Genomic DNA, 15,510 nt, shown 5'->3' with positions numbered 1-15,510 from the left:
ACCCAAGCCAACTGTCACTAAAATGATATATTCATATCTCTAGTGTTTGCGCACAAGAGCCTCAGTCGCTTGTGCACCTATTTAAACTCAATCATCATCATAATGGTGTGAGGCAGGAAGACCGGGTGTAGATGAGGCCAACTGTCGGAACCGACCCGATGCTCCTTGCTATCTGCCTAACTGGATAGATGCATGAATACGATAGTTGAAAAACACATTTGACGTTTTCCTGAACACTCATGGATGACATATACAATGAAAGTCTGTAAAATAAACCATTACCTTACAATTTGGGCGTTGAAGGGCCGATTCAGCTAATACAAACCTTAAATACATCCAGATACGGTGACGCTCTGACAGACGAAGAACGCACATGAGCGCGTATCCATCCGTATTATTTTTTCGTCAACATCAACATCTAAGCGCGTGTCGCACGCTTCTATACTGTAGCGGCGCCACTGTTCGCTTATGACAATGGCAATGAGGCTGAATATACAGTTTTGCGCTCACGACGGTCACCTCTCCTGATAACAGGAGGTGTACGCCTTTTTGTAGAGTTTGTATTGATGTTAATAGTGACAAAAAATGGAGCGGGCTCAGTCATGTTCGAGTCGTAGTGTTTTACATGGAAATGTACGTCACGATCTCCAATTCCTTTGGTCATTTGTTGGATTTTTGTGAAAGAAATACTAGTGTTTATTCATATACTCATTCCATTCATTAGTCAAGTAAGTTAGTAATTAGTAAGTAAGTCGGCGCGCACCGCCTCCCATCGTCGCTGCGCATGTGGTTCTCTAGCGGGCTCTGGCTCTCCCCCCACGGTGCTGAGGGCCTCCTCTGGATGCACCCTATCGTCTTTGTAGATCACTTTCACTCTCGCATTTCTCCGCTGGTAGAGGGAAAGGGCTCGTTGTGCGCGCCGGCAGTCTAATTTGCCTCCGTCACTAATCTGTTTCGGTGCTACCGTAGCGCCCTCGATCGCTCGGTGCAAAGCTTTGGGGGCATTTTGGGTTCCCCTCGGGCTACTCTTTTTTCCAGTTGCCGTTTCCTTAGATTCTGATCACATTTAAGTGTCATATATGCCAACATTCTGGCAAGACTTTGCTATTTCAACTTTGCAAATTTATAAAATTTGAGTTATGGCTGTTGAAGCCGATATCCAGGAACCTCTCAAGCACTTTGCAACGACACTTCAATTGGTATCCTTGCTTCAAGCCTTCACGAGATAGAGTGCACGCAAGGTACGGGTACCCCCATATTTCCGTCTCTCACGCATGCGTTAGCCGCGGCAATGACCTTGTTAACTAGAATCTTACACATATAAGCTACCTGGATTTCGCCAGTTGGTTTTTGTCGCTTTGTTACTCATCGAGTTATCGCGTTATCAACTTCAGCATAATTTTGTTGTACGCTAAATTTTGACCTGGCTACAAGACCGAGCTTACAGAGGCTTTCACGTCAAAGCAGTAAAGCCGTTCTGTCAGACCAGAACTGACCGCAGTATTGTACTGTGCAGGGGTTTGCGTTGAAAGTGTAATATGGCGGCTACTTCCAATAGAGCCCTGCCTGCACTTCTTTTCCGTCATTTTTCTTCGCACATTTTTTTAGGTGTCGTATTGTTACCTCGATATTTTGTTATCGGTGAAGTTGAGAGGCAGATCTTACCCGGTTGTGGAGAGACCACAGATAGAGTACGGCGTCCTCCGGGTTCTTAATTTCCTCCTCCATGTTCTCTGACTCCTTCGCAAAGTTCTTCGCACACTCCCGGCATGAGAAGTAGTTAACCACGAATCCCTTGATCGAACGTAGAACATTGAGAGGTTGTTTGCTTCGCCCTGCAAGACATAATTTAAGATCACGTTGAGCAGCCCTTCGAATTTGAAGCGTAGGAGACGCCGTTCTTCCATGCCATCCCCGTTGTAATTGTACGAGACAGTAAATTAACAATAATTAGTATGAGCAGCTGGTTTGATGTGTCGGAAGAGGCTGCTCAAGATGGGTGTGGATCTGTAGATGCTTGGGGTAACCCTATAAGCACGTATACTTTAGCGTGATAACTTTGATACTTTAGCGCTGCGCATAGCTGACGCTCTACATTTATTAAACAGCAACACAACACTGGTACGTACATATTCAGTGGTGGCGTCGTGTACATGACAGCAGTGGCGTAGCCACGGGGGGGGGGGCTAGGGGGGGTTCGAGCACCCCCCCCTACCTGCCACGGACCGACCCACACAAATCCTGCAAACCCGAGAACATAATATATGGAGGGGGGGGGGACCAGTGTGACGATCGCGCGTCTATCTAAGAAGCACTCTTGAATGGTTTTCAAAGTATGAGCTTTTCAAAGTACTTCCAATCTCGTGACACCACCTCATTGGTCATGACAGCCTATACATGTAACCGTATTGTGAACGTCTAAATCAACTATTTTCGTTCCTTTCTTTAATCCTCAGTTTGCAGTGTGCACAAGTATGTGTGCGTTGTCGACACAGGATCAGCGGGGGGGGGGGGGTTTCGTATCGAGCCCCCCCCTACTTGGAGGTCTGGCTACGACGCTGCATGACAGGCAGAGATTTGAGCGCAATTACTGTGGAAGCTGATATGTGCTTATCTCTGAGATATAAGGTTCACAAGCGTTGTGGTTTGTGTAAACAAGAGAAACCGTGAAGTAACACCCACCTTCAGGGGTATAAAAGTAGCACCCAAAGTGCTTCGCTTTCTTCTTCGTATCTAGTGAGTTACTGTGGCGGCTAGGTGTGTACCGTTACGGAATAAATGACCCAAGTTGTGTGTACCATCCAGTCTGCTTGTTTAATGGACATACACTACAAAAGTGTCAACAGTTGTATAGCGAGGAACAGAACACGTAGCGCCAGCGAACGTTCGGCAGCTATACTGTAATCACTTACACAGTAGATAAGGGATGGCGTTACTGAAGATAAGAAAACAGAGAGGTGTCGGACATGCGGCGGCTCAGGTCTGATTTTTTTTTCGACTTCGTGTTAGCGCCGCGAAGCAACTGTGGATATGAGGGGATTACAGATGAGGACAGATTGAGAGAAGACAGCAGGAAAGGAGCTAGCATGTGTCCTGGGCCGACTTCCGGGGGAACTGCGCCGACATTCGTCCGCAAGGACTTGGGAAAACCCAGGGAAAACCTCAGGCAGCACAGGGGGTGGTAGGATTCAAACCCACACCTCCCAGTGTTCGGCACGACCTTGGCGAATACCAACCAACGGGACGCCTCAAAGGGAGTATCGCATCCGGAGACACGCGTAGGAAGTGGTTACGAGAATGCTTGGCATCATTCGACAATCGATTTCACCGATTTTCACTGCTGAGAAATGTTTGGGTTTTAAATAAACGAGCTTTTTCAATCAGCGAAATCTCCGATGACTTCATTGTGACGTAGGAGCCAAAAGGATCAATGCGAGGGCGGCGCGCCGTTCCTCCATTTTCTCTCGGAGACAATGTTTGCTTTGGAGATGCGTCTGCATGGCATCTGCTGCGTCGTGCATGGCTACTTGTATGAAACAACCTATTCTTCAAAAGTGCTGTGAATTTCGCTCTGTGGTGAAATTGCAACATGTAGTTGAGTTTGGGAACGCGTCGTGGTGTTCCTGACGGCAAAAAATTGTCTCAGGCGAACCCCACGCACTGCACTGCTTGTGAGACATGCTTCTTGAACTGTTACAAAGGGTTAAAACTTTCAAAAGTCAGTGCAAGCACATATGGCTAACACTATGACCAGTACAACCGCTCAATAATTTGTGACTTCACACTGCAACATTTCTTCACCACATATCGTTATGAAAAGTAGGAACCATCCATAATGTTTTGATAGTGTACACAGTTACGTCTTCTCAATAGCAAACCAGCTTTGATGAACATACAAACACAACAGTTACAACAACGATAAGTCCTACAATGGATATGCCTGGCCTGCATACAGTGGCCCACTTGACACTTATGTTACTCGTAGCATCCACTATATCAACTTGATGGGTACAGCGTCCTGGTCCTGCGCACAGGACATCCTCGTATCTGACTTCGGTTTCCTATGCCAAGGTACCCATAAATCCAGCTTGTGAAGAAGGAATACGCAGTGAATCGGATGCGCCTGTGCGAAACAATAATAAAGCAGAAAAGTAATGATTTATTTGACTAAGAGCAGCAAAGTTTTAGTAAAGCGTTATCCATGTGCTCGGAATGAAATGGGAATGAAATCACGAAATTTACGACGTATGAGAAGTGTTTTGACACTGTACCTACTGTCAAGTCGCTCAAGAATACGTGGCGGTCGTCACGACAACCGATTAATCCGTCAACCAGCGAGCTCCCTCCGCAGACAAACGCCATTGAGGAGCAGGTGATCTGCGATACAACTATCCCTGCAATTCCCAAGGAACCGACACCCGGTGTTCGTCTGGTTTCACTGGAGTACAGCCCGGAAGGGAAGCGACCGCAGCTCCACTCGAACCAATTCTTTAGAAGTAACTACGGTGATATTCGCCCCCGTGGACCGGAATTCCAACCTGGCCAAGGTAAACCACCTTAAGCTAGTTCCTCACCTCAGAACTTCCTGAGAGGATGAAGGAGATACGACCGAACTACTCCAAGAACATAATTGCGGTCTATGTTGTTGCCCCTAATGCAAAGGCACTCCTCTTGAAGCCTGACCGCATATGCTCAATCGCCGTCCGCGCACACTTACCACGGCCATTCAACTCGTGCTATTGGGTCATCATGGGAGTAGACACATGACTGTCTGACGACCAAATACTGGAAGCAATTAAGGCTGATCCGCCCACTCTCGCAGCCCGAAGAATACGAAAGGACGCCGGGGCGCTCAGGCTCACTTTCCTCGGCGAGTCTCCCCCCATGCAGCTAAGTCTACAGCTCCTGACAATGCAAGTCAGGAATTACTTGCCACGAGCGACACAGTGCAATAACTGCATGAGATACGGTCATGTAGCGGCGTGTTGCACCCGTAAGAAAATATACTATAATTGCGGTACGCATCACGAGGCTCCTGATTGTCCCACTTTCGAACCCATCTGCATCAACTGCAAAGGGAAGCATCTCGCCACCTCAAGAGATTGCCCGAAATTCCGGGAGCAATGCCGCATTACCAGGGAAAGGTCCAGGTCCAACACCAGCTACAAATAGGCAAAAGTCAAGGTCAGAACGAAGGAGCGCCAAAGAAAACCTAGGCAAAGGACAACAAAAACTTCATTTTGGCTCTGGAAAGTGGGGAGGTTCATCGCCACAGGCGATACTCTACCCCATTGCTGGTGGGAACGTGGGGAATAAAATAACGAGCCCCTTCACAATAACGATCGAAGTCCGATGGTGTCCAGAAATGCCAGAAGAACTTTGAGTGCAGAGCGTTGCTGGGCTGGATTAGGCCAGGGACCAAGCAATTTCGATGGGGAGAAGGGGCGAGAGTCCAGCTGACGAAGAGACTCGGAGAGTATGGTTCGGGAAGGTTGGTAGTGGGGGCAATGAAGAAGAATATGCTCCATATCCTCAAGAACACCACAGTGGCAGCAGGTCGGAGAGTGAACTTGTCTCAAGCGGTAACGCCACTGAGCTTTAAAGGCCACATCGAGGCGCATTCGGTGGATTAATGCAGCATCTTGACGAGAGGTGTTTCGTGGCATGCGGAAAGCGAGCGTTGGATCAACTCTGCTCAACATAGAGGGGGGAAGAATGTCGGTTGTCCATTCGCGGGAAGCCAGGGGTGTCACTAGGCGTCGCAGAATTGAACGGTGGTCTCCTCTCAGCAGAAGAATACTAGTTCGTTTCCGATACGAGAGTGCTGCTTCTGCGGCGCTGTCGGCCTGCTCGTTCCCCACGACACCACAATGGACTGGAACCCACTGGAGAACTAGCCTGTGACCTGCTGCGTAGATAGTGTGGTAAGCCATTAACACATCTGTGCTAGGGGTGCGGATGGGCCTCGTATGCCGGAATTTTCAATTGCTTGAAGTGCAGTTTGTAGTCTGTGAAGACTGCCCATACCCGCGGTGTAAAATCAGCGATGTGTTGTAGAAAGAAAAGGATGGTATAGAGTTCCGCAGCAGTGGAGGAGGTTGGATGTGAAAGGCGTCTTCTGTGCACTACGCCTTCGGATGGTATGACGAATGCTGAGGCGGACTTGTTGTTTCGGGATGCGCCATCGGTATATGCTGCCGTAAACGTAGAAAACTTCTCGTCTACCAGAGCATGAAAATGGGCTCGGAGGACTTGAGGGGGGACCTGATCTCTTCTTTCCAGAAGGTTTGGAAGGCGTACAAAAGTGGGCGGTACCGGTAGAGACCAGGGGGCTTCTGGCGGTATGGTCTCCTTAGTTATGAAGCCAGTGAGAGTCTGGCGCGTCCTCTGCGCTACTCGATAGAAGTCGCTTTCAGGGCGGTATCGAATTTTCCTGAGAAGCGGGTGGCGGGGAATGTGAGCACGCAAACGGAGGAAGTGCCGAGCCGTTTCACGTTCACGAAGAACCTCAATCGGGAGCTCACCAGCTTCAGCCAGTACTTGCCGTGTTTCAGCCATTCTTGGAACTCCGAGGCATCGACGAAGGCTTCGAGCAAACAGGGACCGAAGTGTATTTAATGAAGTTGTCGATATCCTGTGCAGAATAGGAAGCCTGTAAAGCACAGTCGCCCTCATCAATGCCGCGTGAACCGCGAGCAGGGAAAACTGATCACAGCCCCATCCTGAGCCAGAAAGAGGTTGAATTGCGGGGAGCCATCGCTGCACTTTAGTTTCAAGGTGTTTAATGTGCCGAGCCCAGCGCAAGTCCGAGTCGATTACCACGCCAAGGAAGCGGTGGAAGCGTACCGGCTGAAGCTTCTTTGTACCAAGCCAGAGGGAAATTGGCCATAGCTTTGCACGTGACATGGAGCTTGACACACTTTTCGTTTGAACGGTCCATCCCAAGGTGCGTGATGTACGCATGGATATTATTTAAAGCGAGCTGCAGGTGGCGCTCTATGGCTGGGCGTGATTTTCCTACTGTCCAAAGGGCGACGTCATCTGCACACACGGAAAACGACACTTTACGAGGAATTACTGATTGTAGGCCGGCCATCACCACGTTAAAGAGTGTCGGGCTGGGAATGCTTTCTTGGGGAACTCCTTGTGGAACAGGATGCTGAGGGCTTTGGCCTTGGGACGTACGGACAGCGACAGTTCGGTCCGTAAGGAAGTCTTGGAGCCAGATGAAGAGCCGACCGGGTACCCCAAACGAGCGCAAGGCGTGCAAGGCAATATACAAAAGAACCCACAGAAGACTGGAATCCAGCCGTCTGGCATGATTGGTGGTGAAAAAGAACCACCACCACCATTCACCGAGCGTGACTTCCCTCTGCTGGAACCGCAAGTTCACCAAAACAAGCAAGTAATGCTGTATCTGAGAACAGCAACAAGGCATGCAGTGGCTCATCACAGCCACGCTCCGGGGATCAGTGGAAGGCACTGTCGCGACCGCGCAGTGCAGACATGACCGTAATCGTTATACGTCGTTTTGGCAGCCCTCAAAGCCATCGTAAATGCGAGCCCTGAATGTACCGCCCTCGAGGAAGTTCAATCGGTCATAAGACTAGAAAGTATTGTCACATCCATGGTCATAGCTCATCCCCACAGGGACAGTGGCCTCATGGTACTCCACCATGGCGACCACGGACATGGTCCCCACCATGCTCCATGGTGGCCTCATCGTACTTATCATGATCACAAGGATTACATCTACCGCTGTGCGGTACCAAGAGACAACGATCTTTCAGTGGAATGCTAAAAGCCTCCAATCCAAAGTATCGTCAGACTTTCGTCAGTTCGTGTGGCGACACAAGTTCCCCATAAGGTGTGTATCAGAGTGTGGAGTTTCAGCGGAGTTTCGTCTCTCAGGGTACGTCACATATGTCTCTAAGCCTAAGGAGTCGAAAAGCCGCGCTGCACTCTTTGTTCGATCCGACATACCGGCTATAAAGAGAGATGTTCGAGCCTCAGGAGAGGGAGAATATGTCCATGCCAGTACGCATAGGGTATCTTGTGTTCACAATTGTCTCCCTCTACCTTCCTCCTGGGTTCACTTACGAGGTGAATGACCTTGTAGCAATATTAGACACAATTCCATCACCTTATGTATATGTGGCGACTTCAACGCCCACAGCACCATCTGGGGCAGTAGAAGATGCTATGCGAGGGTACAGCGATTGGGCGACATATTCTCAGAACGTGGCCTTCATCTTCTTAACGATGGGTCGCCAACGTTTATCAGGACCAGCCTGCTCTCGTCTTGCTTCGACGTTACCTCTGCATCAGCATCAATTGCACGCCGCTTCCGGTGGAATGTTGATGTAGACACACTAGGAAGTGACTATCTACCTGTACTGATCAGCATTTGTGGAGCGCATCGACATCGTTCCGTTCATTGCGCCAAAAGGACGGACTGGAATGTATTTCATGACGCGGTCGAGAACGCTGTTGCGGCATCTACACCCGCAAGTGAGGAGGCATTCTCCCATACTATAGTCGAGCTACCCAAGGCGCTACGAAAGGTTTCCGCGTCTCCGAGAAGTTCACAGCTGTAGACGCAGAATACGAGAAGCTTCGTGCCATCCGTCGCCGCTCCGAGCGCCGAGCCCGCCGCTCTGGCCTTCCAATTCACTGGACAGAAGCCAAACGAATACAAAAAGTAGTCCATAGATATTTATGCAAGCTTGCACGCGACCATTGGAAGAACTTTGCGTCGTCCCTCTCTCCCCGCACACCCCTCTCTCGGATTTGGTCCGTGCTCAAAGGTCTCTCTGCACCTGTGATTCAGAGGCAGCCATTCCGATCGCTATCGTTAGCTGCGGGACGCACAGAGCTTCAGGTCGCAGAGGAGTACTGTGCTCGCCTAACTGCAACTCCTAATCACATACTGGCAGCTGCAAAAGACATCCCCATCGTACTGGAGACATCGGATGAACGTCTGTAGACGTTCTCTTCTCTGATGAAAAAGCTTGACTCTGCAGTACAACACTCCGGAATGCACACCTCCCCGGGGGCAGATCAGGTCACATATAAAGCCATTCAAAACGTCCCAATGAGTGGACGACAAACACTCCTCAACATAATCAATATTGATGCACGAAAACTGTTTCGAGTGCATGGAAGACCACAATGGTAATTGGCATCTTAAAACAAGGAAAGTCGCCGCACAACCTCGACTCCTTTCGGCCAATAGCCCTTACCAGCTGCATAGGCAAAATCATGGAGCGCGTGATCCACTCACGCTTAAACTGGTATTTTGAAACCAGGGCCTATTTCCCAGAAGTCATGGTAGTATTTCGCCAAGGAAGATCGGCGACAGATAATGTCATAGACATTGTCTCCAGCGTCCAGCAAGCTCGGACTGAAGGACAGCTAACAGCTGGTGTTTTCGTCGACGTGATGAAGGCGTACGACAGCGTGCTGCACAGCGTCATCGTCGCCACACTCCAAGAGGCTGGGATAGGCGGCCGGCCGCTATCATGGATCCAAGATTTCCTCTCTGATCGGTTCCATTTGTGCGCACTTCAGAGGGAGATACGACCACATATCGCGTTCGCGGTGGCGTTCCACAAGGGAGCGTAGTCAGCCCACTGCTCTTCAACATCATTATGGCTTCACTCCCGCTACAGTTACGTAAACACATCCACATAACAATATGTGCTGACGACGTATGCATCTGGACCTCAGCTGCCCGCCGCGATACGATCCAACAACGTCTACAGACCGCTCTAGACACTATTGTATCCTACCTCGCCGACCGCGGGCTCTCGATCTCACAAAGCAAAACTGTAGCAATGGCTTTTACGCGCCGCTCTTTTAGCGAGTACCCTTTACATGTTGGGGGTCTACCGCTGAAGTTTGTCCCCCATTATAAATACTTGGGCATCATCATAGACAGAGGGTTGACATGGTCGAAACACCTCAAGTCAATTTTGACCAAAACCAACAACTATACCAACGTGCTACGACGCGTCGCTGGAGCATCCTAGGGGTTGACGTGTGCTGACCTGCGTCAGCTACACTGCTCCCTCATAATAGGAACCCAAAGGTACAGCTTGCCGGCCCTACACGGCCTCAGTAGAAACGGAGAGGAACTCATACGGACCCAAGCACGTAGTCTCCGAGTATGCTAGGCGTTCCTAGGACCTCTGAGGCATACTCCGTCTTAGCTGAAGCTCAGGAACTACCGGCGCATGTCCTGCGAGACAGAGAGACACTCCGTACCTACACGCGATTTCTATCCCGACACCAATCACATTACCTCCAGTCTATCGAGTCGAACTGCCCCTCGTCTACGTTCGGAGCTGGTCTACCGTCTAAAAAGCTGCGTACCTTCGTCCACTGCGTATTTCTCATATGCAACACCTATCTGGACCCTTTGTACCGCTACCGTCCACACGGACATCCCAGGCCTAGCAAAGAAGAGTAACGTGCCCCGTATCATGGCGCGCCAACTTGCGCCGGAACATTAGACACTGCACACCAATAACGAAGGGAAGTGTACACTGACGGATCTGTGGTACCAGGCAGTTCAACGGTCGCATTCTACGTGCCGAGTTGTAACATCACTTCCTCATGGAACATCTCCCACAGAGGCAGAGCTTTACGCCATCTACGCAGCATTGTCATACATATCGCGTTCATCAGCGGACAATTGGACGATTCTCACTGACACAGGTCAGCATTACAGATGATAGCCTCATACTGTGCTGACACGATTAACGACATCTGCACAAGGATCGCAAAGCGCTGCAATGAATTACTCGCCTCAGGCCACAGTGTCTGGTTACAGTGGGTGCCAGGCCATACTGGCCTGCACGGGAACGCATATGCTGATGACGCTGCGCGCCGCGCTCATGAGGAAGGTGAGCCAATTGCATCAGTACCGATGTCGTCGTTCGCCAGCAGAATTCAGGTGAGGCGGCTCTGCGCCCGCAATACACTACACTTCATAGAAAATGTTGTGCCTGAAAACACGTTCCTACACTCCATCGACCCGAAGATGGAATACACGACCACTCGGCGACTCACCCGAAGGGAAGAAACTATCGTACACCGTTCACGGTTAAACGTATCCCGAACACCGTCACTGCTATACAAGATAGGCCAACTGAACTCCTCAGCATGCGCAACGTGCAGGGTGGAAGCAGGCACAGTGCATCTACTACTGCACTGCAGACGTTACGACACTGCACGCGACACACTCAAAGGACGCCTGACTGCTCTGGGACACACACATATAGACCTTCCTGTATTACTTGGCCCTGTGTGACACTCCCGTCAGTGGTGCGTCACTCGAGCTTTCCTCGACACGACAGACCTCATGAACAAACTATGAGTTGACCTTTCATGTCATCTACACATCACGCCACCCTCATCATCTTATATTTGTTTTTCCTTCATCTTTGTGATATATTTAGATTTAGGAATAGCAAGCCGACCTTAGGTCAGGCTGACTTTTCAGAAATAAACGTATACTCCCCCCCCCCCCTGGAGTACAGCGAGTGCAGAGGCATCTGTCATTTCCCAGTGGACAAATGTCAAAGTGTCAGGCAATGCACAATCATCATGAGCGATTGGATATGATTGGTTTACCTGAAAGTGTCGTCGCCATCGGACGGTTCGTTTTCACTGCCTACACGTTCACTTGCGGCAGGGTCAAGTTGCAGATGATCTGTGGAGTAAGGGTCGTCATCTAACACAATTTATTCAACGCTGTTATTCCCAGAATCGCTTGGAAGCGACGCGACGTCACTTCCGTATTACGACGATTCCGACATAAAATCTGGCTGGCTGCTCGCCGACCCCATCGATCAGCTGTGCGAGAAGGCGCGCTCCCATTGGCCCTGTTGGGCGTGACGTTTTCTACACTTTGGGGAGAGCTGGTGGAGAGGGACATCATATTCCGTCGTGTGCTCTTTCGATGTATTTCATTAGATTGCTCAGCATATACGCAACCTATTCACTTGGGGTTTTCGCTGCTCTTGACGGGGATCACCGAGAAATCCGTCCTCGTTTGTCAAGCTGTCCACCAGGAGTCACCATGAAAAATATGTTCGCTCTGCGGTGCGTTATAGCTGTACAATCGAGTTTAGAAAAGATGCTTGGAGAAAGCCGCCGCTGACGGCCGGCACGATCTCCGCGTGACGGGGAGAATGCCCCAGACCTTTTTCCTTCGTTTTATCTTCTCAGCTTACGCGCCGCTTATACACATTGGGCTGTGTCGCCGTACGTCACTGGTCACGTGAGGGAAGTAGCATACGTCACGACACTTTCTTGTTCTGCGATGCCCTCTTTTCACGATGAGAATGATTTTTCAAAGGTGTGCGGAACAGAGCCCTCGCGCTGGCTCTCTAGGTCACTTGGGATCGGCGTTCTTTCGCAGGGACCCATTTTATTCGTCAGTGAGCACTCTGCACTGAAGAACGAAAAATAATTTTTGGTTGTCACCTCAGTGTTCCTTTGAAACCCTTCGGCTGTCGCTGGTAGGTCGGATTGCATGTTGTATATCTCGATTCAGTTATGTTGGTGTAATCAAGCTACTAGAGAGTTTCCCTCGACATCAGGCCCTCAGTCGCTGTATAGAGAAACGACTGTACAGAAGAATACTTTTACGACAGAAAATAAAGGCAAGAAGGTGCAACCTTTCCGAGTCAGACGTCACTGAACACATCATCACCGAGCTCAATCACTTGAAGCTAGTTCATGCCTTGAGTATAAGAGGCTATTGGGACACTAAAGAACTACTCAAGCATATCAAGAAAATAGAGGAAAGAGTCCGGCTCGCCATTGGACAGTCCACACACACAAAAAAAATACAGCAAAAAGGAAAATCACTCCAGCAGCCGAGGGAAAACACTTCAGAAAAACCGCAAGCACAGCTCCCCAAATCACAAGGGACAGCCACGCTGCTTTAACTGCCATTAAATGGGACAGATTGCTCTTGATTGTCTAGAACCGTCTCGACGATAAAAAAGGCAAAAACTGTCAAGCAAGGTAACTGAACTATCCAATGGCGTGACGCCAGTCAGGGATAATCGCATTTTGTTGTTGCCGATGGTGTCAGTTCATGTGGGCACGAGAAGTTGGTCAAGGTTTCCGCGATCAATGGTTCCCCCAAGATAAATTCAATGTTAGACAGAGGCAGCCCCAGTTGCATACTCCAACAGTAGCCGTGGTGTGTGGACAGAACATTCAGAGTTGTGAAAGGACGCTGTATCGGTTTGGCTCGAACACACAACCAACGGCACGCGCTATTGAGAAAACGTCGGAGGTCTTATAGGAACCATGAAAGGATATTTGAGAACCCTACAACCATGTTCAATTTCTTCCTCTGTGCTAAAGCATTCATCCTCTAAAATATGGAGTTGAAAATCGTTCAAATAACGAAAATGTTCGATATTAGCCACGGCCGTGAACCGGCGGTCGCTACGACCCGCCTGCGAAGCGAACTGGCCGTGACAGCATACACATCGGATGTTGCCAATTCGTGGACGATCTTTTTCCGAGGAAATTGCAAAATTTGCAAGCAAGCTGTTTTAATTTTATCTGGAGCTAATATCGTATCTAATCGTTGACACAGAATCATACCAGAAGTGTAATGCAGCCGTTGATTCCAGCATGGTTACCGGAGCCCCGATCATGTTTTCCTCTCTGAGCTGCTGCTTCTTCAGCAAATTATCTGTCGGTGACCTTTTGGGAAGTGCTGCGTACGGAACGATTCTTAGACGCTGTGACCGTCGCATAATCTCTTCTTCCATCGCTGACAATTTGCGTTTCGCCATATTTGTACTGATTTCGACGGCAGGTATATGACTTCGCTGTTGTCCAAACCAAAACCATGCACCCACGTGGTCCCGCGGGGTTTGGGTTCCCGGTCATCCACAATTGGCTGAGAGGACTAGACGTTGGTGACGTAAGCCCGCTTCGAAGGCATGTATCCGGTGGTGACGCCCCGCTATTTTTGCGTGGTAACTGCGCCCCCGGTGCACTGAATACGGTGAAAAGATTCTCAGTGTATGAGAGTGAGGGATCATGAAAACCGTTTCCAGCACAGTACTCCTAATCCGCCTTTTTCACGGGAGCGGACGCGCATGCGCGGTTCTCCTGGAGCACCTCTTTGGCGGAAAACAAACTAGTGTGACTTGCGCCCTCCGCCATGTTGTTTTTGCTGCTGTGAGCTGTGAGTGTGGCGGTATGGTTGTGAAGTGTTGGGTGCCCTCATTATTGCGTTAGTGGGTTGCTGCAGCCGATGGGCTCCTTTCGATCTCCTTCGAAAAATCGAAATGCTGCCAGGTCTACGGCAGGTCTACGCCAGGTCACGTAGGTCTTGGATTCGAGCGGTTGGGCGTATAATGCCCGACGGCAACCCGTGGGAGCCGCAGAAAAACTCTCGGTTGTGCAGCGCCCATTTCATTTCTGGTAAGCACACACAGCTCCGCAAATGTATCGCCGATAATGATTGACTTCTGCTCATAACTACTGTAGGACGACCGTCACTTGACGAGCGGCACCCAGACTTCGTACCCACTCTATTCAACAATATGCAACCTGCTCCTGTGAAAGCAGCAGAAACAGGGGAGCACTGCCTACGATACATGGCAGATACGAGCGGAGCAAGCAGCACCAGCCAGGAACTGCTGCCGAGTGGAGTTACTAGTGAAATGCCTGCTGTCATCACAGACACAGAAAGTCTCATGGATAAAGCGACTGCAGAGGGTACACGTAATTCAAATTCATACCTGGGTAGTAATGTCATTACTGTAATGAAATTACAGTAATAAAATACTTTTTCTGGTAATTTGTAATGTAATGCATTACTTTTGACATTATGTAATTTGTAATGTAATTTAATTACATTTGGGCACTAGTTTTAATGACATTGCTCATTACTCTCTACAAAAAGAATCGAGTATGTGTTCTGTGTTGGCACTTGGCAAAAAGAATTGCCGTCTGGCGAGTTAAAAGAATGCCAACGCCCACTATGAACGGTGACGCACGCAATCGGCACAGAATAAAATATGTCATGTTTTTGCAACGTAGTGTTGTCTAACAATGAATTTCCACACCCTCAATATCGTTACGATTAAGCTCGCAGTCATGACTTTGTAATACTTTTTCCAAGTAATTGTAATGTAATTTCGTTACATTTCAGTTGCAGTAATGAGTAATGTAATTTAATTACAGTTTAGAAGTAATTTTCCCAGGTATGTTCAAATTGTTCAGCCATCCCCCACACACCAACAAAGGAAGAAAACAAGTTATGGTGCAAGGACTACTAAAGGGCCGTGTTAGCATGCATGTTACTAAAAACTACTGTTGCATGTTATTACAGGGAATTCAACATTTGACATATGGTACTGTATACCGTTGTGTACAGAATACACAGCGGACGTCAGCCCAGCAATCAGCCGTGATCAGGAAGAGAAACTGTCACCATGCACCGCTCTTTACGACAAGATGCCTTGT

At 49.2% G+C, this 15,510-nt stretch overlaps 1 protein-coding gene across 1 annotated transcript in view; it reads right to left on the bottom strand.

The window, feature by feature from the left end:
• The window catches only part of LOC135378490 (sulfhydryl oxidase 1-like), a 157,867-nt gene that overhangs the window by 43,823 nt on the left and 98,534 nt on the right, over positions 1–15,510 (bottom strand). Inside the window, exon 10 of the mRNA XM_064611544.1 lies at positions 1,666–1,835. Coding sequence (XP_064467614.1) covers positions 1,666–1,835 — 170 coding nt within the window. The remainder of the gene's footprint in view (positions 1–1,665; positions 1,836–15,510) is intronic.

This window comes from Ornithodoros turicata, chromosome 1 (assembly GCF_037126465.1).
Source record: "Ornithodoros turicata isolate Travis chromosome 1, ASM3712646v1, whole genome shotgun sequence".
NCBI classification, from domain to species: Eukaryota; Metazoa; Arthropoda; class Arachnida; order Ixodida; family Argasidae; genus Ornithodoros; species Ornithodoros turicata.
This window is presented reverse-complemented; position numbering and strand designations above follow the sequence as displayed.